The sequence below is a fragment of the Nansenia antarctica genome (genome assembly GCF_963989245.1).
Source record: "Nansenia antarctica genome assembly, chromosome: 3".
Classification (NCBI taxonomy): Eukaryota; Metazoa; Chordata; class Actinopteri; order Argentiniformes; family Microstomatidae; genus Nansenia; species Nansenia antarctica.
The window spans coordinates 11,123,682-11,147,461 of record NC_137688.1 but is presented as its reverse complement, the minus strand read 5'-3'; the positions used below and the strand labels follow the sequence as shown (position 1 = coordinate 11,147,461).

The 23,780-nt window shown below is 47.4% G+C and overlaps 2 protein-coding genes across 2 annotated transcripts; one reads left to right on the top strand and one right to left on the bottom strand.

The window, feature by feature from the left end:
* Window positions 1-7,041: 7,041 nt before the first annotated feature.
* srpx2 (sushi-repeat containing protein X-linked 2) lies at window positions 7,042-11,013 on the top strand (the record flags this gene model as incomplete). The annotated part of the gene is made up of 9 exons (XM_080526906.1): window positions 7,042-7,147; window positions 7,442-7,633; window positions 8,210-8,386; window positions 9,066-9,189; window positions 9,464-9,585; window positions 9,897-10,076; window positions 10,246-10,379; window positions 10,563-10,684; window positions 10,833-11,013. The coding sequence occupies 9 exons, from the start codon at window positions 7,042-7,044 to the stop codon at window positions 11,011-11,013; spliced, it is 1,338 nt and encodes a 445-aa protein (XP_080383032.1).
* A 917-nt stretch (window positions 11,014-11,930) lies between these two features.
* Window positions 11,931-20,820, bottom strand: sytl4 (synaptotagmin-like 4; the record flags this gene model as incomplete). Its single annotated transcript, XM_080526905.1, has 16 exons — window positions 11,931-12,286; window positions 12,687-12,895; window positions 13,017-13,135; window positions 13,231-13,341; window positions 13,464-13,625; window positions 14,177-14,279; window positions 15,396-15,574; window positions 16,266-16,355; window positions 16,548-16,645; window positions 17,021-17,126; window positions 17,387-17,501; window positions 17,695-17,829; window positions 17,990-18,110; window positions 18,416-18,525; window positions 18,852-19,067; window positions 20,702-20,820. 16 exons carry the CDS (start codon window positions 20,818-20,820, stop codon window positions 12,138-12,140), a joined length of 2,142 nt encoding a protein of 713 aa, XP_080383031.1. The 3' UTR covers window positions 11,931-12,137.
* Window positions 20,821-23,780: the final 2,960 nt, after the last annotated feature.

Sequence of the window (23,780 nt, the reverse complement as noted above, 5' to 3'; positions counted from 1 at the left end):
TTTCATTGTGCACTTAACAAGTGAACTGCTGGGACAAAGCGATGAAGGTAAGATTAGAAACAAAATGACATTTAAACGTTTGACTTTTATTCCGTGTTTCTGAGAATACATTGACAGTATCAGTCATGGAACATTTAAAGAAGATCCATAATGACAACAGCTATGGAAATATGTGATTACTCATGCTGAATAAGCGTTTAATAAGAGAATGATGCTTTCATTGGCAGACACAACATGCATTTGACCTGTCCGTCTCTACAGTCTTGTTTAGACAGAGACAGACCAGGCTATGAAATCATTATAGCCAGTTGATGTGTTCCCTATCAGTCCCATTTGTATGGTCTATGACTATGACACATTCCAGGCCGTGGGGAATCACCACGGTAATCCATTCTATTAGAAGCAGATGTGCTGGGAGCTTTAGGGAACTGAATGAATCCAAAAGGGAGCATGGAGTATTCCCTAGAATACCATTAGAATCAGAATCAGAATTGCTTTTATTACACAGACATCTTAGGTTCAGGTTCTTCTACTTTGGCATTGGAGCCAGCAAGCCACTGGAAGTTTTTTTTGCCCTTCATTACCCTCTCTTAAAGATTTTTCTCTCTAAATAAAAGAGACAGAGACACAGGTACTTTTCCTCTCAAGCAACTTTTACGTGTACCTGTTTTTACATTTTTAAAAATATAAACCTATTATCTAATTTGTGCAAACGCCTCGTGTTTGCTTTGTGGTTCTCCTCTGATGTCGGGTATGTCAACCCCCCCGCCCCCCACAGACCTGTGTAATTACAGCTCTGCTCTGATCACAGGACACAGCTGCCAAGGCCCTAATTTGACCTCTGCAACACAGTGATTTGAGTCACCTCAGATCTCACAGTGATTTGTGATGATAACACAGTAAAAATCATGAAGTGAAAAAGTCGAGTCAAGTTGTGGTCTTCGTTTTGTTTCTCCATTGTTATTTTTAGAGTCCCACATTTTCTCTTAAGTTTCCTCTTTAACAGAAATACAAATGAGGCTTGTCATCTGTAATGACCCTAATCAACCTCAAACCTCAAATCACCTACTCATATTGAAACAAGCAGTTTTCCTGCCATGAATAGTGGACAGTACACTGTACAGTACACCCTCTCAGTCTCTACTATGACTAATTTCTCCTACTCCGATGTTCTCTGTGCAGCGGTCACTGCATACTTTTCTGGGAAAGTAAGCAGCGCCCTGCAAGCAGTGGTGTGTGTGCCTGGCTCCATAACTGATTCATGTTCTGTGTCACAGTCTGAGTATTTTACAACCTCACCGTCGGTGGACAGCCACAGCAGCGGCACCTATGAGTGTAATGGAAAACAGGCCGCGAGGATGCCAAGTTGGGACTTATGCTTATTTAGGTTATCGAGTCTGACATGTACATTGAGTATTTCAGTCAGGAGTGTGGCATATTGTGCCAGTTGAGAGTGGTCAGGGGGTACTGCTCAAAGCTCACAGCAGCATGTCAGTAATCTGCTCCTGGAGACTGTGTATCTCATGACTGTGACTTCATGTACCTCTGAATAAAGACAACATATAGAAGGAGAGTGTCCTTAAAACATTATTGTTGCATATTGGCACATGTTCAATTATAGCATCTCAGCATTTGATAAAAGGTGTAATAACATCATTGTGTAGTGCCGGAGGAAAAAGGAAAGACGTAGGCAACGTAATGATAACTGTTTAATCAAAACAACAACTTGTACTCTCAGTACAGGACCAGAAAATGGTTACCAAAACTCGTGTATCTAAACAGGAAGGTGCAACGTTAATAATCCTCCCCTCTGCCCCTAGTGCCAGAACTGGTTCCCTCCCACTACACAACCAACAGTAAGAGGAGAACATGAACCCATAATGTAGTCACTACACCAGCCCCCCCAGTGTTCACCTCAATATTGGAAATCCTCACGGCGAGGAGGGCGTATGGCCCGGCCCCTACGATCGTAGGTAAAGTCAGGAGGTGCGGGAGGAGGTGTGACATCGCCCATCACGTCCTCCTGCAGGGAAGGACGGGGGGCAGCGACGACCGGGGGCTCGCGAGCTGCGGGGGGTTGTCGGGGTCGGAGGGGGGAATGGCCAGGGCGCGGCAGGGGAGGTAGGACTGGAGGCCGGCCTCTGCGCGGTGGCAGGGCCAAGTCCAGGGGCAGTTCAAGGTCCAAGTGGGCCGGTTTGAGGCGATCAACGGACACACACTCAGGCCTACCCCCCATGTCAACCATGAAGTTCTTGGCTCCGGCCTCGATGACACGGAAAGGCCCGTCATAAGGAGGACGTAGTGGAGTCCTGTGGCCATCATGACGAATGAAAACGAACCTCGCTGAGTGCAGCTCCGGGGGCACCCTCGAAGTAGGGACACCATGCTGCGTAGTCGGGACCGGGACGAAGGTCCTGGCGCTGTCCAGCAGGGAGGCGCGCTGAGCGGCGGCGGACCAGGGCTCCGTTGACTTGGGAATGAAGTCACCGGGGACCCGCAGCGGCTGTCCAAACACCAGCTCAGCGGACGACGACTGGAGGTCCTCCTTAGGCGCTGTCCTGAGCCCCAGCATGACCCACGGCAGCTTGTCAAGCCAGTCGCTGTCCGTGAGGCTGGCTCGAAGGGCGGCCTTCATGGATCGATGGAAACGCTCACAGAGCCCGTTCGCCTGCGGGTGATAGGCGGTTGTGCGGTGGAGCTTGACCCCCAGATTCTCCGCCACCGCTGCCCACAGCTCTGAAGTAAACTGTGAGCCACGGTCAGAGGAGAGATCAGCAGGGGTGCCGTAGCGGGAGACCCACACCGCGATGAACGCCCGGGCCAGGTCGGGGGCTGTCGTTGAGGAGAGCGGAACTGCCTCCGGCCAGCGAGTCGTCCTGTCCACCATGGTAAAGAGATAGGTGTATCCGTGCGAGGGGGGCAGCGGCCCTACCAGGTCCACGTTTACATGATCGAACCTCCGCTCAGGCACAGAGAACTGCTCCAGGGGGGCCTTGACGTGTCGATGCACCTTGGCGCGCTGGCAGGCGATGCACGTGTCAACCCAGGCCCTCACATCCCTCTTGAGCCCATGCCAGACGAATTTCTCTGACACCAGCCGTGAGGACGGTTTCCTCCCAGGGTGAGACAAGCCGTGTATCGCCTCGAAGGCGGGGCGCCTCCAGTTGGCGGGGACCACCGGTCGTGGCTGACCCATGGAGACGTCGCACAGGAGCGTGGCCCCTGCGTCACCGAAAACCACCTCTTCTAGGCGCAGTCCTGTGTCCGACAACTTGAGAGCCTGGACGGCGGGGTCGGCGGCCTGGTCTGCAGCCATGCGCGCGTAGTCCAAACCCAGTTGGACCGCACCAACCACCGCCCTGGAGAGACAATCCGCGACCTGGTTGGACTTCCCAGCAACGTGCTGGATGTCTGTGGTGAACTCGGATATGTAGGCGAGCTGGCGCTGTTGGCGGTCGGACCACGGCTCCGCCACCTTGGACATGGCGTGCGTGAGTGGCTTGTGGTCCACGTAGGCCGTAAACTCGCGGCCCTCCAGTAAAAAACGGAAGTGTCTGACAGCAAGCCACAGCCCGAGGAGCTCCCTGTCGAATGTGCTGTACCTTTGCTCTCTGGGAGACAGCTGGCGGCTGAAGAATGCAAGAGGCTGCCAGGCGTCCCCAACCCACTGTTCGTACACCGCTCCCACAGCAAAGTCAGAGGCGTCCGTGGTGAGAGCAGTGGGTGCCGAGGGCGAGGGGTGGGCCAACATGGCAGCGCGGGCCAGGGCCGCCTTGGTGTCCTGAAAGGCTTTGACACGCTCCGCCGTCCAGTCCACCGGCTGCTTCAGAGTCTTGCCCTTCTGGGCATCGTACAGAGGCCGCAGGATGTGAGCGATGTGGTGGAGGAAGCGATAGTAGAAGGTTACCATCCCGATGAACCCCTTGAGCTCGCTGATTGTGCTGGGGCGCGGGAAAGCAGCGACAGCTTCTACCTTCGAGGGGAGGGGGGTCACCCCCTCTGCGGAGACCCGGTGCCCGAGAAAGTCGATGGCGTTCCGTCCGAACTCACACTTCGCCGGATTGACAATCAGCCCATGTTGGCTGAGCCGTGTGAAAAGGGCCCGGAGGTGGGACAGGTGCTCCTCCTCCGTGGTGCTTGCGACGAGGATGTCATCCAAGTAGACGAAGAGGAATGGTAGGTCCCGGAGCACCGAGTGCATGAGGCGTTGGAAGGTCTGCGCCGCGTTCTTCAGGCCGAACGGCATCCGCAGAAACTCGAAGAGCCCAAATGGCGTGATTACGGCCGTCTTAGGGACGTCCTCGGGGTGCACCGGCACCTGATGGTACCCCCGTACCAGGTCCACTTTGGAGAAGAAGCGTTTGCCTGCCAGGTTCGCTGAAAAGTCCTGGACATGTGGGACCGGGTAGCGGTCAGGCTTGGACGCGTCGTTGAGGCGGCGGTAGTCCCCACATGGGCGCCACCCGCCGTCTGACTTAGGGACGATGTGCAGGGGAGACGCCCAGGGGCTGCTCGAGCGCCGAACGATGCCCACCTGCTCCATATGCGCAAACTCCGCCCTGGCGATGGCCAGCTTCTCCGGGTTGAGGCGCCTGGCCCTGGCGTGGAGGGGAGGCCCCTCGGTCTCGATGTGGTGCTCCACTCCGTGTTTCACCGTGGGCGCGGAGAAGGTGGGCTTGGTAAGGTCGGGGAATTCGGCGAGCAGCCGAAGGTACTGGTCACTTTCGGCGAGCGTATTGGACCACCCGCTGTAGACCGCCTCCCCCTGCGTACAGGCGAATGAAGCGAAAGTCTGTGAGTTGACCAGGCGCCTGTTCCCCACGTCCACCAACAGGTTGTGGGCGCACAGAAAATCCGCACCAAGGAGGGGAAATGTGACAGCCGCTATGACAAAATCCCACGAAAAACATTGCCCTCCGAAGCACACGTCCACCGCCCTAGTGCCGTAAGAGCAGATAGGTGTGCCGTCCGCGCCTGCCAACTGCGGACCACGCTCCTCCTTCGCCATATCCGATCTCTCTGCCGGAATGATGCTCCACTGGGCACCTGTGTCACAAAGGAAACTGCGACCAGAGGCGGTGTCTTGTATGAAGAGCAGCCTGTTGGTGACGCCAGCGCTCAGGGCCACTACTGAGCGCCGGCCCCGCCGTTTCCCGTCGGTCCGAAGGTGCAGGGTGAGCGGCACCGTTTGGCCTTGGCGCCAAAAGTGGCGTGGTAGAAACAATGGCCCGCAGCGTTACCCTGCTGGCCAGAAGGTCTGGCGTCATCCTTCGCTCTCCTGCGACGGTCGGGTGGCGGGGCGGCCGCGGGAGCGAGCAGGTCGGGGGACCGTTGAGGCATGGCCAAGACGAACCGGTCCGCCTCCCTGGCCAGGGCGCGGGGCTCCATGATGGCGGTGTTGGCCAGCGCCATCCTAACTTGAGCTGGCAATGTGCGCATGAACAGCTCTGTGAAGAGGATCATGGGGTCTTCTGTACCGAGCAGGTTTAGCATCCTCTCCATGCTCGCAGAAGGCCTCTCGTCACCCAAGTCCGACATGGCAAATAGGCGACGCACCCTCTCCGCAGTGGACAGTTCAAATGTCTCTAGAAGCAGGGCCTTGAGGCGCTCATATTTGTTCGTCGTCGGGGGAGCAGACAAAAAACCTACCACTCGAGCCGCGGTGGAGCTGCCCAACATTGCCACAGCATGGTTGTACCGGTCGTCGTCGTCATCGATGTCACTTTTATTGAAATGTGCCTCTACAATAGCAAACCATGCAGCAGGCGTTGAGTCCCAGAATTCTGGTAGCTTGAGAGTGGGAGTGTGCGCACCACGCGTTACCCTGACAGGGGATGGTGATGGCTGCCGCTGGTTTGAACGTCTTCCTCGCCCGGACATTTTGCAGGATTGTAATGTTCGTCGCTGGTTTTCGTACACAATTACGTTAACAAAAATCCACGTCGGGTCACCAGTGTAGTGCCGGAGGAAAAAGGAAAGACGTAGGCAACGTAATGATAACTGTTTAATCAAAACAACAACTTGTACTCTCAGTACAGGACCAGAAAATGGTTACCAAAACTCGTGTATCTAAACAGGAAGGTGCAACGTTAATAATCCTCCCCTCTGCCCCTAGTGCCAGAACTGGTTCCCTCCCACTACACAACCAACAGTAAGAGGAGAACATGAACCCATAATGTAGTCACTACACCTGTAACATTTTCCAGTGGAAATGTATTTGTTTGTTTATTAGGATCCTCATTAGCTAATGTCATGCCATTAGCTAATGCCATGACATTAGCTAGTCTTCCTGGGGGGTCCGACACAAAAATCATATAAAGTTAAGCAGCATGTAGCAAAGTGCTCAAATTACCTCATTAGGAACTTTATTGAGTTGTGTCTCCATGAATTATCATTGCAGTGAATTAACATTTGTTCCATGTTAGCTAGCCCCTGTCTACGGCAGTTCTAGAATGTGGAACACTTTCTGCTTACAAGTACTTAGGGAGAAGACCTAGCTCATAATCGATTGGAAAAACAGAAGTCTGGCCAACACCCCTCTTTTATAAACATTATACTGTACTCTAAGCATTACACGCCCTCCTATCCTTCAGATGGATCATGTGCATGAAATAGCATAAACCACAAATGTGGGGAAGGAATGATGGTGGTGAGAAAGAGATATATGGAAAGTTAGATTCAGCTCCTTGGTTTATAGCTATAGTGCAATGATGACTGGGCAAGACGGAGAGCCAGCCAATCAAAGACCTAACTAGTCATCAGTTTTAAAATGGAAACCAGAGTGTTTCTCCATAGTCAGACTTGTCAGTACTGGGTGGACTGCCTTTCAGATTTGGATTCAAAGCCCAGCAGAGTTTCCATGGTATTTCAGACTTCCCTTCTTACAAATCCAGGTGTTTTTTGAATACTAGTGAGCTGGCCCAGAAAGGGACTCAAATCTTTTTAGCTCAAAATCCTTTCATACCACTTTAAAATAATATGGGTGGGGAGAAACAGTGCATGGATATCATATCATATACCGTATAACCACATTAGGGACCAATGGACTTGTGGTTGGTTGCTAATAATAGACTGTCATTGGTTGCAGGGACCGGCTACAATGAGGTGGTTCCAGAGGAGGACAACTCTCCCCGCCTGGACTACAAGAGTACGTAAGGGTACACACACACACACACGCACACGCACACGCACACGCACACACACACACACACACACACACACACACACACACACACACACACACACACACACACACTGTTACAACATTGAAATCTGAAATAAGGATAATCTTAAATCTGTAACCTCTTCATACAGTATCCTAAGACGTACTTTATATCGTATGTCAGTTCGCTCTGTACTGTGTAGATCATGGTTAGATCTGGTCTCGGTGCTGTCGTTGTACTGTGGATATGCATTTCCACCGTTTATTCTTTTGATGCAGATCCAAGATGGTGTCACTCTCCCAGCCTGGCCCACGGGGAGGTGACGTGCTTCTCCCCCCGCGGAGGGAACTACCAGAGCACCCTGGGCACGCGCTGCCAGATGACCTGCGACCGCGGCTACAGGCTGCTGGGCAAGAGCTCTGTGCAGTGCATGCCCAACCGCCGCTGGTCAGGGACATCCTACTGCCGCCGTGAGTGGACGACGTCAGACACTACATTAAATTATGATTATGTAATGATTGGAGCACTTTGAGCTGCAACGTTTGCAGGAAAAGCGCTATACAAATAGTTATTATTATTATTATTATTATTATTATTATTATTATTATTACAGGGCTTATTCTCCTTTCTATTACTTTCATGTCACTTTTCTGTCTATTTATGTGCAAATAAATAAGAAAAAGATAATAGTGGAATTAAAATGGACTGCCCTTATATAGCGGCTTATTCCAAAGAGCTTGACAATAGCCTCTCTTTCACACATTCACACACAGACCAATGGCGACAAGCTACCATGCAAGGAGCCGGCCCGCTCGTTAGGGGGCAATTGGGGGGTTAAGTGTCTTGCCCAAGGACACTTCGATATGTGGCCAGCCGGGGCTTGAACCGCTGATCTGCAAACCTTGTGATCGTTAGCCAGCTCTACCTCCTGCGCCACAGCCCCGTCCCTAATAGTGTGTGTAATACTTATTAAACTGTAGTAACTACCGAGTTATATATATATTTTTAATGTCTTGTTATTGGTTGTTGTGTGTTGAATTCTACAGAGGTCCGGTGTCATGTGATGCCCCTGATCTACCACGGCACGTACAGCTGCAGCAACGGTTTCGTGGTGGATTCCAGGTGTGACTTCACCTGCCACCCAGGGTACCGGATTGAGGGGGACCACTCTCGCACCTGTCTGGAGGGGGCATCATGGAGCGGGGCAGAGCCCCTCTGTGCAGGTATGGATCGAATGTTTCGTCAGTAGATCGAAGTTATCTAGTAATATCTGATATCTAGAATTAACTAAATATGTTAATGACTTTTCAATATGGGTTAATTACCGGGGACTGTGGAATGCCCTTCCACACTGTGCTGTTGGTTTGACTACTTGTTACTAAACAAGTAATCTGTTTGTATCAGTTGTCAATAGACATTATTTCAGTGTGTTCATATCAATTGTAGAACAAACAAACTATTTGCACTCGCCTTATTCCTAAACAACTTACAATCGATACATTTGACTAAGTAAGTCAATCATCAATTCACCAGTCGTAGCAGGAAGAGTAATCTAGCTCAGGCCAGGGGCCATTGGCAGTCGTCGTGATAGAAGAAAGAACGATTTTTTTCTCCAGAAGCTCAGCTCTCTATGGGCTTGCTTCCCACCCACACAGATATAACAAAGACTCTCATCTAATACTTTTCCCTTTCACATGTTTCTGTTTCCTCTGTTTCCTGGCCCAGAACCAAGGCCAATGGGTATTTTCTAATCTCCAAAGCACTCCTCCCTTGAAAGAGGAACTGTTGCAATTGACCCGAATCAACAGAGGATGTTAACATTTAACTCAGACATTTCTCTGTTCTTTATTTTCATAAGCTCGTGCTAACATATTTACTGTACTAAAACTGATCTTCTTTCAGATCACGAACCCCCAAAAATAAAGTGTCCCTTGTCACGAATGAAGATCGCTGATCCTGGGAAACTAACCGCTAGGGTGACGTGGGACCCCCCTGTTGCCACGGATACTGCTGATAAATCACTAGAGTATGTCACTCTGCTTTGCCATTTCCTCTGTCTTTTTTCAAATTGCTAAAACATGCACACCACCACGCTGTCTCTGTTTGTGCTGCTGGGAATACAAGCCCCGCAGATCAATTCATGGTCCAACGAAATACTCCCAGACACGATTTTATCTCTGCTTTATCGATTGTGCCAGTAGTTTTTTTTTTTTTACGTAAGTGACTCTGTTCTCTTTCCCTGTTGTTTATCTAGAAGTTAAAGGTTTTGTTTCTTTAATCACATTTTTGTCTCTTTGCAGTGTAATACTGATAGGCCAGGGACCAGAGACTGCCTTTAAAGAGGGGATAAACATTGTCCGCTACAAAGTATACGACCAGGCCAGGAACAGGGCAGCCTGCAAATTTATTGTTCGTGTTGAGGGTAAGGTACTGTGGTCAAAGTCAAAGGGAACTACTTGACATTTGGAATGGAGTGAAGCCCGGGCTGGATAAACAATGGATACACAGTATACACTGATGATAAATCATTCAAACGATGCATTTAGTCCTGAAAAGCACACATTATTTAAAACGGACTGGATATGCAATGATGAACCATAGACATATTTCACACAGAAAGAACTACTAGAACACGTTTGGAACATCCCATTCCGTGACTCTACAGAGAAATAATTATGTAGAACTCTGGAGTGGAGTTTTGAAAGATGTTTGCTCTCTGTCTCTCCCCTCCAGTGAGGCGATGTCCGGTCCTCAAGTCCCCTCGCCATGGTTACCTCACTTGCTCCTCCGAAGGGAGTAACTACGGGGCGGTGTGTGAGTATCACTGTGACGGGGGCTACGAGAGACAGGGGACCTCCACCCGCGTCTGCCAGTTCAACCGCAACTGGACCGAGGCCCCCTCAGAGTGTGTCAGTGAGTATTAAGAACCAACGACAGAGACCGAGTGTGGTTTGGTGTGCTTTCATCCTTAATCATAGACCTTTATGATTCTATGAGTTTCCCGGAACCTTTAGCTGTGGGTGGGCTAAGCTTTTTGTATGTGTGTGTGTCCGTTTGTGTGCGCTTGTGTGTGTATCTGCAGTAATGGACTTTAAAACAGATGTGAGGACATTCTCTGCTCTCCTGGACCAGTTCTATGAAAGGAGGAGGCTCCTGATTGTGTCTGCACCTAACATTGCTGATCACGACTACAAGCTTCAGAACATCATGATACAAGTGGGTGAAAGAGACACCAGGGCTGGTCAGGGCAATGTCTACAATACTGAATTTGCTTACTGAATGAGTGAGTGAGTGAGTGAGAGAGAGAGAGAGAGAGAGAAAGAGAGACCCTCTGATTGAATGTAAGAGCCGCTTGCCTGTACTTTTGTGACCCATGTTTGTTGTACTTTTCGGGCCTAGAAAGCAGACTGCGGTCTGGACCTACGACAGGTGACCGTGATCGAGCTCCTGGGCTCGCCTCCTCGAGAGGTGGGTCGCATCAAGGGCCGTCAGCTGGACTCTGAGGTCGTGGAAGGCCTGAGGTAACGTGTCGTCCTGAGCGTGATGACGCACGCCTGCTTCATCTTCATCTTCAGTTAACAACCGATGGCATTCTCTTTTCTCTGTCTTTCATTTGTAGAGATGAGATGTGTAATGTGGTAGTGTGTGTGTGTGGTACGTGTGATACAGGCAGGCCCTGCGGATCTCCAGGTCCTACTTCAGCATGGTTCTGTTGGACGAGCACGGCGTGGACCGTGAGAGATTCATCACCCCCACCACCTCCGACGAGCTCTTCTCACACATCGAAGACTACCTGCTGGAAGAAGAAGAACGAGAGCGGCTGGAATTGTACAGAGACTTCTGTGACTAAGCCGACAGTGCCCTCTTGTGGCTAGGTGCTTAGCTATAAGCTCAGAGGGCAATGCTCTGAAATGTAGGCAATGTCCAGAAACAATCCCTTCCACTTTACTCCAGGCACTATATATATCTGAAAGGATTGGATAGGTATTAGCAAGATGGTGTAGCGTAGCTTGATAGATGGAAATATGGCCATTTTGCTTGTGTTTATCCAATACTCTCAGATTTACACTAGCATCTAGGGAGGGCAATGGACACTGGTACTGAGAACAAGGAAAGAAGCAGATAGCATCCCCTGCTAGTCAGATTTGTTTTGACTGAGTGGTCATGCTCTGATAGTTGCAGAGTTTGTAGAGGTAGAGCCTGTTTTTCAGGTCGATGATTGATGTTGATGTATTGCAAATATGTGAGCCACTTATGAGTCTTACTACCGGTACTTTTCCTTTACTGCACAGGTAGAATGAAAGTGGAGGATTACAGGTAGTCATTTGATATATTTATTAGATGAATAAAATATTTGATACAGCCATAGTAAAAGCAAACTTGATTCACTTGGACCCAAGTTACAAGACAGACAATGACATTTACATTCAAGTCTATAAATAATGTGCAGTAGAGTGGAAGATTAAAATATATCTCCTGTGCTGTTTTGTGCAATGTATTTACATAAATATATTCATTTACCACAAGCTTGACATCCCTTTATCATAAATGACCATGAATCACTTAACAAGAGTGACGTGGACTAAAAGTGGACATCATTTCAAATGTTTTAAAGTTATACATTACTTCTAGTCTTTATAATGAATGGTGTTTGGGTGTTTTGGGAGAATTTCACTGTATAGAGGACATCTGTGAAAACAATTCTCAAAAAGAAAACTCAATGAAACCAGAGTTTGTAAATAAATACCGTCTAAACCTTTTGGTTAGTGCTGCTTGTGATTTTGAATAATAAAATGTGCAGATATAAACGTCCTCTAGTATACAGAAATTCTAAAATATGAAGTTACAGCTTTCCTTTCTAAAACCTGCATATTTCAGGCTAAAAGCATAATAGTGTGGTGCTGGTACTGACTCTTGGTTACAGAAGACTATGACATAACTTTAGGCTTCTCTCTCATTTAAGACTTGGTGTCCTCACTTGCTCTTGTTCTTGCCCATAGAGCAGCGCAGTGGAAGAGCGCCCTCTGCCCACGAGTCAGGGTACTGCATCATCTTCTCCCAAAGAGACACCTCCTCCCCTGTGGAGTCCGCCTCCAATTCCTCCTTTCCTACCATCAGTGTGCCTGAAAGAAAGGACATAGAAAGCACAGTGACTTTGTGCAGCCACACAAACAGTGACCATAAAAAGCACACAATCTGTGATATTGGGGATTTGACTGCTATCTTAGTTGAGGTTCTATTCCTTCCGTTATATTCTCTATGGGTTCAGGCTTATTTAACGACACCGTCTTTCAGCTCTTTGACACATCAAGTAGCTTCACCATGAACTCACTTTAGCTCCGGCATAACCAATATAGCTGGGCTAGACCAGTAAATATTGCTTTGAAACACATGCAAAATGTTCAATATTAATGTTGCGTACTGACGTGACCTTACAGTCGCCCAGTCAAATCAGCCAGCTTTGGGGTTGTTACCAATGATGTGTATCCAAACCAAGTAATCATGTACGTCTATGGTCGTTACCTGCGCCCGTGCTGAGACGCACTCCTCCCATGAAGTCGTTGCTGGACAAGGCCTCCCTGTCCCACACCGTCAGCTCCAGCCACATCTCCCTCAGCTGCTCCGGGCTCAGGTCTTTGTACACAAACGTGTAGTCGTAGTGAGGGTTCAGAGTTTTCTTCACCACCGGAGTCTTCCTCTTAGTAGACTTAACCTTGCCAGGCAACAGATACCTGGGTTAAAAAAAAAACATCAGGACATCATAAAAACACAACACTCCGAATAGAACAGAAGAATAGACTATCCAATTAGAAAGTGCACGTGAGGAACGACGTCGCGCGTCGAGCCGCTCACCCTTTCACGAAGGAATCCGACACGTCCCCCGTTTTCATCGCTGTCAGGTTCTTGGCCTCCTTGATCAAGACGTGCAGCTCCCCTCCCTCCTCCGTCTTTGACTTCTTGCCTAACGGGAGACGGTACTGTCAGAAACAAAAACACTCCCAGGGGATTTGTTCCCAACGCAGACACGGTTGACTGAGCCTGCCTGTGGTCCCCCGGCCCTGGCGACTCTCCTACCTTTGGTCGTCTCTGTCGGAGGCTTCTTGGCGGTGACGTACTTCAGGGAGATGACCAGCTCCCCTCTGTACTGAGCGAAGGCGGAGGACGGTGACGTAGACGCCGTCTAAAGACAAGAGGAGAGAAGCTGAGGTAAACCCACTAACCCGGATGGAAACGATACGCCGTATACTTAAGAAATAGATGATGTACAGTTGGCGAGATGGAGGGACAACTCAGACACACTTTTCCCATGAGCAGCAAACACTCCTCGTGGGCGGGGTCAAGGTCCCTGCCGTCCAACGCCAGCTCCACCTCTCCGAGGAAGGCGTTACGGCTGAGGCGACCGTTGTGCCAGACGGAGAGAAGGAGGGAGCGTGTCACCAGCTCGGAACGACTGATGGAGTACTGGCGAAGAAGAAGAAGAAGAAGAAGGGAGGGTAGTGTAAGTCTGATTACTCACCCAAGGTTTGAATTCTGATGGTTCTGTGCACTCTGATAATAAATGAGGGCACCTTCATGAATATTGCAACACAGTCTGAGAACAAAAGGTGGGTGCCTAGATATTGTGAAAATATTGGCATTGGTTGCTTCAGCCCACAACCTTTGGGGCACTCAAGTAGTCCGCCAATTCAAATCCTAGTCTCACCTAAAAACCTCCTTTTGTAATAAACATTCCACTCCTTCAGTCTTTTATGGGAGTTACCTGGTCTGTATGCTCTATATAAAAGGGCAGCAACATCAATATTTATCGAACGGCAATAAACTTTCCTTATCTTGAATGTCTGTATCAATCATACTGCCTAGTACTGAGGGTACAGCTTATCTGCCTAACGACTATTGTTTTTATAGTTGTTTTTAACTATTGCCATTGAGCAGGACCAGAAATCAGGAATGAATAATCAGTTTTGGATCATCAGTCTTCTCCATATAATTGGGACACAGAGATAGGCCGTTACCTTGAGGGTCTCGTTGTAGGTGGGGCTGACGGTGTTTCTCTTAATACTGGTTTTCTTCTTGCTCCGGCGAGACTTGTCAGGAAGAAGGTAACACTTGACATACCTGCAGGACAGAAACAAGAGACAATCTGTTTTCCCCAACATGCCCAACCAGTAATTTTTCATCTGGAACTGCTATACTACTCTACAGCTAAGCGCTCACATTTCCTATCTAACGATGAGAAAAATGTTGTGTTGACTTTCAATTTCCTGTGAAACACTGGTAATAACCTCTGGGATCTGTGAACATACTACCAGAGAAGCACGTGTATCAACAACCAGATTAGAGGGAGTCTCGTAAGCACTATTCATTGACACTCCATCATACATTTTTTAAAATTGATTTACAAAAGCCTATCGCCAGATGAAAGTGTCTAGTGGAGTGAGGACTACTCTGCAGGTGGGTAATGACAACAGGATGCAGCACAACAGTGTAGAAAAAAGGAAGAGGAATAAAACTGGATAATTACATGAAAATACCCAGTAAAGACTATTGCTTTTACCTGTCACATGTTATTAGATGTATGTATCTTAAGTTTCAAGTTTATTGTTACATCCTATTAGTGTAAGTAATAGTATAAGAATAAAATCCTTAGGCTGTAGTTCCTGGACATTGCAGCGACAAGAGAAATAAAGTGGCAATAGTCAACAAATCAGACAAGAGACAAATTGAGCAATAAAATAATGGTAGTACTACAAATAATAGAAATAACATGAGTACTGCACTCGGTAGCAAAGTGGATGGTAGGGGTAGTATTGAACAAAGTGACTGTGTGCTTAAGGATAGGTAGTCCGTGGGGGGTGCTTAAAGATAAACAGTCGCTTGCCTTCAGTAGTCTTGTTTATAAGCCTGAAGATTAGTGCAGAATAAAGAGAGGAGACAAAAGCCCTTTTACACACACAGTTCTCTGTAAATTACATGAAATCCCAACCTGGGACCGCCAGTGATTTTTGCCGTTCATACATGAGCTAAATGCCCTAAGATTCCTGTGTTGTTTGCAATGGCATTCCCGGGTTTGCACGAGCTACTTGAATCACGCATTCAACTGGATGCAGGAATTTCCCTTGAAATTCTGTTCATACATGCCCCTTACCAGGTAAATTCCATGGAATTTAATGGTAAAGCATCCATGGTGTTCACACTGAGGTGACTGAGACATGCACACACACACACACTCACGGGTTGGAGCGTTGCTTTGCGGCGTCGCCATAGGCCAGTGCGTGGCACTCCTTGATGAGGATGTCGAGAGTCTGGCTCTGCTCGTCGTAGCCGAGCGAGAACACGATGTCCCCGCTCACCTCCACACTGTCATAATCTCCTGCTTCACTGTAAATACTCATAAGACTGCCCATTGTGCTCTGTGGAAACACACACACACACACACACACACACACCACACACACCACACACACCACACACACCACACACACCACACACACCACACACACCACACACACCACACACACCACACACACACACACACACACACACACACACACACACACACACACACACACTAAATGATCACTTCAGTCAACATAGAAACTTTGGCTGTTGTCAATTAACCCAGTTTTCACCCACTGCACATTTGGACACATGGCACTAGTCACTTTGTGGGTTGTGTTTGGCTCTGTGAGTTGAGACTGAAACCTAACCTCATGACTATTACATACAAATGCAAATCAGCTATATTATCATAATAGGTACTGTATACATGTTATGTTGAGAGTTTCCTTGAGGACATTTATCTTGTTTTTTTTAAAAGCATGCAACCTAAGTGCAAACTGGGACTCAATCAACCTCGCTAAAGGAGAATCCGGGCTTATTTTGATAAGATTTATAAAAAAAAATAAGCCTGAGTTTTCCTTTAGCAACGTTGATGGAACACTCCCCAGGTATCACATAAATCTGTAATCAGGACACATTATTTCCTGAACTGTTTGTGTCAAGTTATCTACCGGTAGCTGACTTATCTATTCTGCTTCATGAAATATCTCACATGATATCTCACAATAAAAATAAGATCAGTGAGGATCAGAATGCGCTTACCTTGGAGCCACGAAGAGTTGAGTTACTTGAGGTCACTGTATTTCTATGGAGGCTCACCAAGTTATCAATATCCTCATCCTCCTCCTCGTCCTGCAAACAGAGTAAACATTTCAAAAAGATGCCTCTGCATCTCTCATTTACACGCTCCTTGGCGAGTTAGTTTCCCTAGTGAGGCATTCCAGGAGAGTGAGTCTCTTGAATTAATCCATTTTATTTGACAAAAATGTGTACTGTATAAAGTATAAAGTATCAAGTATCAAGTTACGGGGGTATAAAGCTCACCGTGGCATTGAGGCCCGGCACAGACTTGCTTCTATGTACCATAGAGCCCAGCGAAGGCTCATCCCCGTCCCCACGCAGGTCCAGCACTGAGGTGAACTCTGAGAAGCCACACAGAGACCAACCAAAAATAAATAAATAAATATAGGGTTAGGGTCAGTGCCTTTCTGTCGGGGCATTTCACTGACCATTTATAGGCAACTATGGGCGTTCAAAGGGTGGGACAAGACGCTCGTTCACGTGCGCAAAATCTTTTGTTGATTGTGATTTATAAAGGGAAACGGGCGTGGGACTTGCTTGCTCACCGTTTTATAAATCCGAATGTTGGTGTGCGTAAACGTTCTTGCTTGTCTACCTACTGTAATGGCTAAAATTAAGTAACACATTCACTCCCTCTAGCAGGCCTGAAGTCCGTGGACAAAAGTATGTTATTAGGGCCTGGTAATACTGAGACCACTGAACACAAGAGGCTTTACCAGAGGGTTTCTGAGTTCGTCTGACGCTCTTCGCGAACAGGCGGTCAACCTCAACAGACCCTGGGGAAGGCCCTGGGCTGGGACAGGCACGGTTCACCACAGGGGCCTAAGGAAAGCAGGTAAGAGTCAGGCAACAGTAGAATACTGCATGTATTGGCTGCAGGGAGGAGAATATAGTCCTTTTTTGGGTCAATTCCAATTCAATTCAGCGCTTTGTGTGGAATTGCTGAATTGAGATTGAGAATCACCCCATTAATTATGTCGAATTAAGTCGATACAAATAATTCCATTGTTTTCTATAGACTTCTATAGACTAATGAATTGAATTTCATGAACTGAACTGGAATCGACTCTGACTCCTCTCACCATGTCTGCCTCTGAGGTGGAGCTGGGGATGCTGATGCTGTCTGCTCTTCCTGGAGCCACCAGACTGGACGCACTGGATCCTGCTGGACTGACCCGAACCGCCGTCTTCTCTTTCCTGGAGGAAAAAAAACACAGCTCAAAATGTGCAAACATGGCAACGTCAATGTCGGTGTGATTTGCATGTGGCGCTACCGTTTACATGTGTACCTAATGTATTTATTCATCCTTTATTGACACAGGTTATCCTATTGACCCAAGAAAGCAGCCCTCCGTTCCAAGTTATTACCCTGTTTGGGATGTAGACTGACCTGGGTGAGACAGGGGACACGCTAGACGACTCCGTCTCGGTCCTGCCACTGCTCAGACTGGTCTTCTCTACAGACTCCGTATCACTGCGCTGCACCTGATCCTTACACTCTAGTTCGAGGACCTCATTGGGCGCACTGAGACACAGAAATAAATATGCGTCAACAGTTATTCTGTGCTGGGTTTCAATAGTTTAAAATTCAGTGACGTGTCCCTCTCCATATTAGTCGCTGCTAAATTATTTAGCTGTTTTGACATTAGTGTCACCCCCCCCCCCCAGTGGTGAGGAGGACTCACGCGTTGTTGGGGGCTGACGGGTCCTTCACTCTGGGGCGGGGGACGGGGGCCGTCTGGCTGGAGGAGGAGGTCATCTCTGTGCTCTTCAACAGCAGCTCACCCACGGTCGATCTTTTCCATGCTACAACCGGCAGACAACAGCTTAGGCATGGCAGCTTAACATGCTGCAGAGGCTTCCATTAGATAAGGAATGTGGGTATATCTCATGTTTATCTTCTGATTCAATCATAAAGGTGATCTGTTAAAAATACAGACATGAAAGCTATGCGGAATGTTACGCCTCAGGAACATATCGATATTACAACTGAGTTGAGGGATTCTCTTATTTGAGCTAATGCCAGACAATAACATACCAGTCTGAACGAGATGTGAGAATGTTTATAAATTTTTGGTCAGAGGGTGCCCATATCCGTTTCCTGTACTCACAAAGGGGCCTCTTTTTGAGGGAGGATCTCACTATGTCACGCCCAGGGGTAGTGGAGAAACGGTTGACGCGCTGGTCATAGAACCAGTCCCCCGTGCTTTTCTTCAGATCCCTGGAAGAAATAACATCACTACGTTACCACCATAATTATGACAGCAGGAACTAGATCTCAACAGTTGCAGAGATGTTGTAAAAGCAGAGCTATTGTTAAAAGAATATAATGAAAATAAAATAAACAGCATAAAGTTCTTCCATGGCCGTCTCACGAGTGCCATAGAGTCAGCTAGTTTGAAACCAATACAGCTACAGGTTTGTAGACGAACAGAGAATGATAGGTAGATGAACAGAGAATGATAGGTAGAGTTAACACGTCATTGAAATCCTAATATAAGGGAGCAAGTGGGATACGCAGATACGAGGGGGAGGAGGGACGCTTACGCCTCTTTGTCACACACACTGCACAACCAGGATCCACTGGGGTGCCCTGTGCGGCAGCTCCGGCACACATGATGTTTACACGCCCTACACTGGCTGGGGCCGCCCGTCAGTCGACCCAGGGGCTCCTGGCAACGGGCGCAGCTGCGTTCACTGTACCTCCCGGTGCTGCGCTTCGCCCCCTTCCTCCTGATGTCCAGCAGCTCCGTCTTCAACTTCCTGAAAACAAGGGAGGCAGTGAAGGATCTTCTTGTGGATAATGATGGAATGGATCAGTCTATAGAGGATAGTCGTGATCTTAAATGCGTTGTGTCATCTCTGGGTAGACACGGGTGCGCAGCAAACAACAAGAAGTGACAAGGAACGGATTCAACACGGGTCGGTAATGATCACTCAGGTTTATTTAACAGAAGGGACCGCATACGGAATGAACGTCTTCTCGCATCTGAGATCAGCATTAGACAAATCACACAACGGCCAAGGATGGTTTAACTTCTCATTGCATCACAGTTGTTACGTTGTAAATTATCAACACATTTCCCTCTGACCAGCCCTGGCGCCAAGCATCTCACGCAAGACATCCAAGGTCGGTCCCCCCTGGGAGCCAGATAAGGGCTGCCGAAATGCCAGCTAGTCTGTCTAAACATGACAGACAACCGCAGAGCAGCATGACCCCTGTACTGCCACATAGATTATATGTAAAAAAATACACTAATATCTAACAGGAGGCAGGAGGTTGAAGAAACACCTCACATGTGGTGTTTTGACATCCTACTGGGGTTCAACCTCAATAGTCAACAGGGCTTCATCTGCCTTCTACAACAATGTGAAAGAACTGGATAGGTGAGAACAAAATAGGAAATTCCCCCAATCAGCATCCATTGTACTAGTTTCACCTGTGCCGTCATGTGCATTTCCAAGTCATTGCAGATGAGTGAAAGGAGAGGAGACCCCCTTTATTTATTTATTTACCAGGGACAGCGCACATTAATCAACAAATCAGTTTCCACATCAATGTAAATGCGCCAGAGTTAGCTCATGAGCTAATTTCCATCTGTAGTCCCTGAGCAGGCTATTACAAAATGAATGGTGTAGTGTCATTAAAAACATCAGCAAGCACAACAAAGCGACACAACAGGCAATACACTACATGACAATACAAGACAAAGCAAGACAATACAAGATAAGCAGGCACAGCAAAATGCATTACATTGCAATACAGTACAAAAAGAGATAATACACAGATACATGACAAAGTGACGAATATAATTAAAAACAGTGTTTACGAGGAGTGCCTGAAATTAGTATGATTACTCATGATCACAAATTTGGTTTAGTTTAAGCCACCCCTTAAGTTTAAGTTTAAAAGTTAGAAAGCTATTGCACTGTCTTAGATCAGTAGGAAGGGTATTCCAGTAATGGATGGCTCTGACTGAGAAGACTGTTTGCCCAAACTTGCTACTTTAGACGACTGGGACGTCGTCCGGTGTGTCTGGGCCTCAGGCCTCAGACCCACCGGACGCCTGTGTTCACACAAGCGCGTGTGCGTGGCGGAACTGCCGCGCCACTCACTGTTGCGGCCTCCATTCTGGAACCGTGTCTTCTGTGGCTCTAACTGCGGACCTGCTGCTGCCAGCCCTGTCTTTGTACGGTGAGTTTTACCTGCAAAAATAGGCGAGAGTCCTAATCTCTAGATGGCGTGCCGCAGCAGCCAGTGTGAGACACACTTGAGTGTGTCTTCTATGGCTGCTCTAACCCGTTAACATGGGCGCCGAAATGAAACGCGCACGCGCCGCCGAGGTTGACGCTTGCGGTGTGTTTGAGCCGTCGGCCCGCGTGTGTCGTGTTCTCACCGGACGCGCTGCTCCTCGGTCTGCCTCAGCTCCTCGTCCCTGCGGAGAACCTCCAGGATCAGCTCCCTCTCCGAGTCCGTCAGGAAGGCCACGTTGATCATCTCCACGGCCTGCAGCATCCTCCCTCGTTCACAGCCAGACTCTTTACAGTCAGAGAGGACCCTAGGACAGGTCACTCCTGCTCAACAGAAGAGAAGAGCAGGCAGGCTGTGAATGACAAGACCTACCCCTCTTATGTCAAAAAGATTCCCATTAAACTCTATTCAACTTCAAATCGGATAGAACACGGATTCAAGATAGGAGGAAAGGTAAGCTGACAGATGCAGCTTTATCCCCTGCTATTGTGTAGTACAATGGAGAGCGAAGCACCATTGAGGAACCGCAGCCAGTAAATGAGACCACTCCACGACCCCCCATATGGGTGTTTCGAACAGTGGAGACCCTGCAGTGACCGGAAAAGCCAGAGACGAGGCAGACAGACAAGTAGACAGTGACGCAGTATTAACAAAGAGAGAGTGGGTAACGGAGAGAGGGGGTGACCTTTCTCTCCCTGTGCCTCTGTGAGCCTCCATGCAGAGAGGCTGCTGCTGCCAGCCTGACAGACACCCCTCCCTCTAGCCCTGCTGGAGCTGGGTAATTAGAAAGATGAAACTGGCAAGCAGGGACACACTGAGGATAGCACAGTGCCCGACGCAGAGCCAACAAACTGAGATGACCCCCGCAGACCAGAGGAGACACCTGGGATAAATCATTGTGCCAGCATTTCACACCTAGGAAGGATGGGCTACACTAGTTCTTCAGTTGAATTATCTCTGATGTCAACAACAGCATAGTTTCCCTAAACTACCCGCCGGGCAGATATCGAATGCCCTTCAGTTTAATGGCGCACAAACATTTATCAATAGGTTGGCATTCCTATTTCTTTCTGACTGTCATTCTATGGTAAAAATATAACATGAGCACATGGGAAGATAGTCTCTGTCTAGGAGGTAGATCTTATTTACACTGGCAGACTTAAGTCAAAATTTCCATAAGCAAATAAGCAAAAGATGACTAATAGGATCCAGGATCCTTGTGGTTTTCTGTCCCATAGAGGGAGACTCTGACAGGGTGAAAGGTGGCTGAGAGGAATGGGAACAGGAAAGGCAAAAACAACATGAGCTCAGCACCGTATCTAAGGGTTCCCACCCTCTAAGGACACAGAGACTCGGGTGGAGTGCAGTTGTTTAACAATTTGTTTAATCCTACTAATCAAGCTTGTTATCACAGATGGACCATGTTCCAGTGTTTCATGAGATGAATGGAACACTAAAAAGAATTGAAATATGATCAGAACGTTTTATTTGATTTGTTATGATCATGTTTCAATGGATAAGATGTGGTTAAGTGGCCCTACAAGGCCACCTGCACAGGGATTGAGGTGCTGCGTCAGTGTCACTCAATGCAGACCAACTTGATTACAACTTGTCCTCATTGTTTGAACACTTGAGGCCATGCTTGAGAGGTGAGCAAGACCTGTAGGACAGCTTGGTTATGTAGAAAGTACTCAAGGAGGACTTGGAGGAAATGGCGCATGCGTCTGTTAGGTGACCCACAAGGCAAAACACACTGAACTTGAATAATCCTTAGTATACAAAAAGATTAAAGAGAGAGAGGACAATATCAGCTGTTCAAGGGCATCGGATTGTGTGGCAAACTGGCAATTATCCAAAATAATGTTGAAACATGAGTTAAAATGCATCATAACATAATGTACAACTTATTCCACACTAACGCCATAGGACTATACAGAAAACCTAACTCAACAAAATCAACTATTTAATAAAAAAAACAAATAAAACACAAGAGGATCATAATTGATCTAGGATTGTATATACGCCTACTGCATTTAGTAAACTTTAGTAATTTAGTAACTTTAGCATTTAGTAACTTTAGTAAAGTAAACCAATACAAAACGCCATGTTTCATTAAAGACAACAACATAATCAAAGACGTGGGAGAGACAGCCTGGATTAATGTGATGGATTTACATTTACCTGCCCAGAGGCGGAAATCCAACAGCCACTTTATCACCATGAACCTCGATCACGACATTGTTCCCAAAGTCTAACCAGCAGGCTTGACTGGCCGGGAAATACCACTTTGTAACCATGCAAAACAATGCAGTAACGAAACGAGGAAACTATTGAATGCAGACCAATCTAATGGGGAGATCTCTCACTTAACTTAAAGAAAACAATACTCAGTGTATGTAAAACAACTTTGATTCAATAAACAACACTTCAATAAATAACGTTTGGATCGGACCAAACTGAGTTTACCTGCTCGGTTTACGTTGCTTCCGACCGTCGTGACTGTGACTCCCTATCTCTGCTCTCTGAGCTCAGACTGGTGGCTTTCAGACTTGTTCTGCTCCCGGAAGATATGGAAACTTTGCGACTGAGAGGGGCAGGAGAGCTACTGAAGTTTTTCCGTGACAGGTGCATTTCCTCGAGGCTATTTACCTCTGTCGGAAAATGTCGGAGGGAGTGCTGATTCATGTTCAATATGCCATTAATCAAAACAGGCGACATGTGAAAAAAGATTACACCATTTGGTCCGCAAAATAGAAAGCACTGAAAGCAACGGTGAGACTTCTTTGCCGTTTTCATTTGTAATAAATGATTGCTTCCAGTAAGTAAGTAAGTAAGTAAGTAAGTAAGTGTCCAGTAACGTGTAGATCAGTGGGAAAACCTAATGTAATGTAGCTATTTCAATTCCTGGCTTTGGAGCAACAAAAGGTGACTTCTCCGTAGGCTACTTTCTATAGACACTGTACCTTAACTGTTCATTGTCATCACTTTCATTGAATATAGATTAAAGCATAGAAGAATACAGTTGAATAGAACACAGTTCATAATAAACCATTTCACACTTCATGATGGAATGGCAAAATGCAGTTTCTGTTTATCCACAATATTTAAGAGCAGAAGAACCAGCAACAAAGTGAAAATCTCAATGACACTCCAGGATCTTGCTTTGCATACTATTTATGAATAGGGAAAAACATTTCTGAAATATTTTTCTGACTGGTCAAACT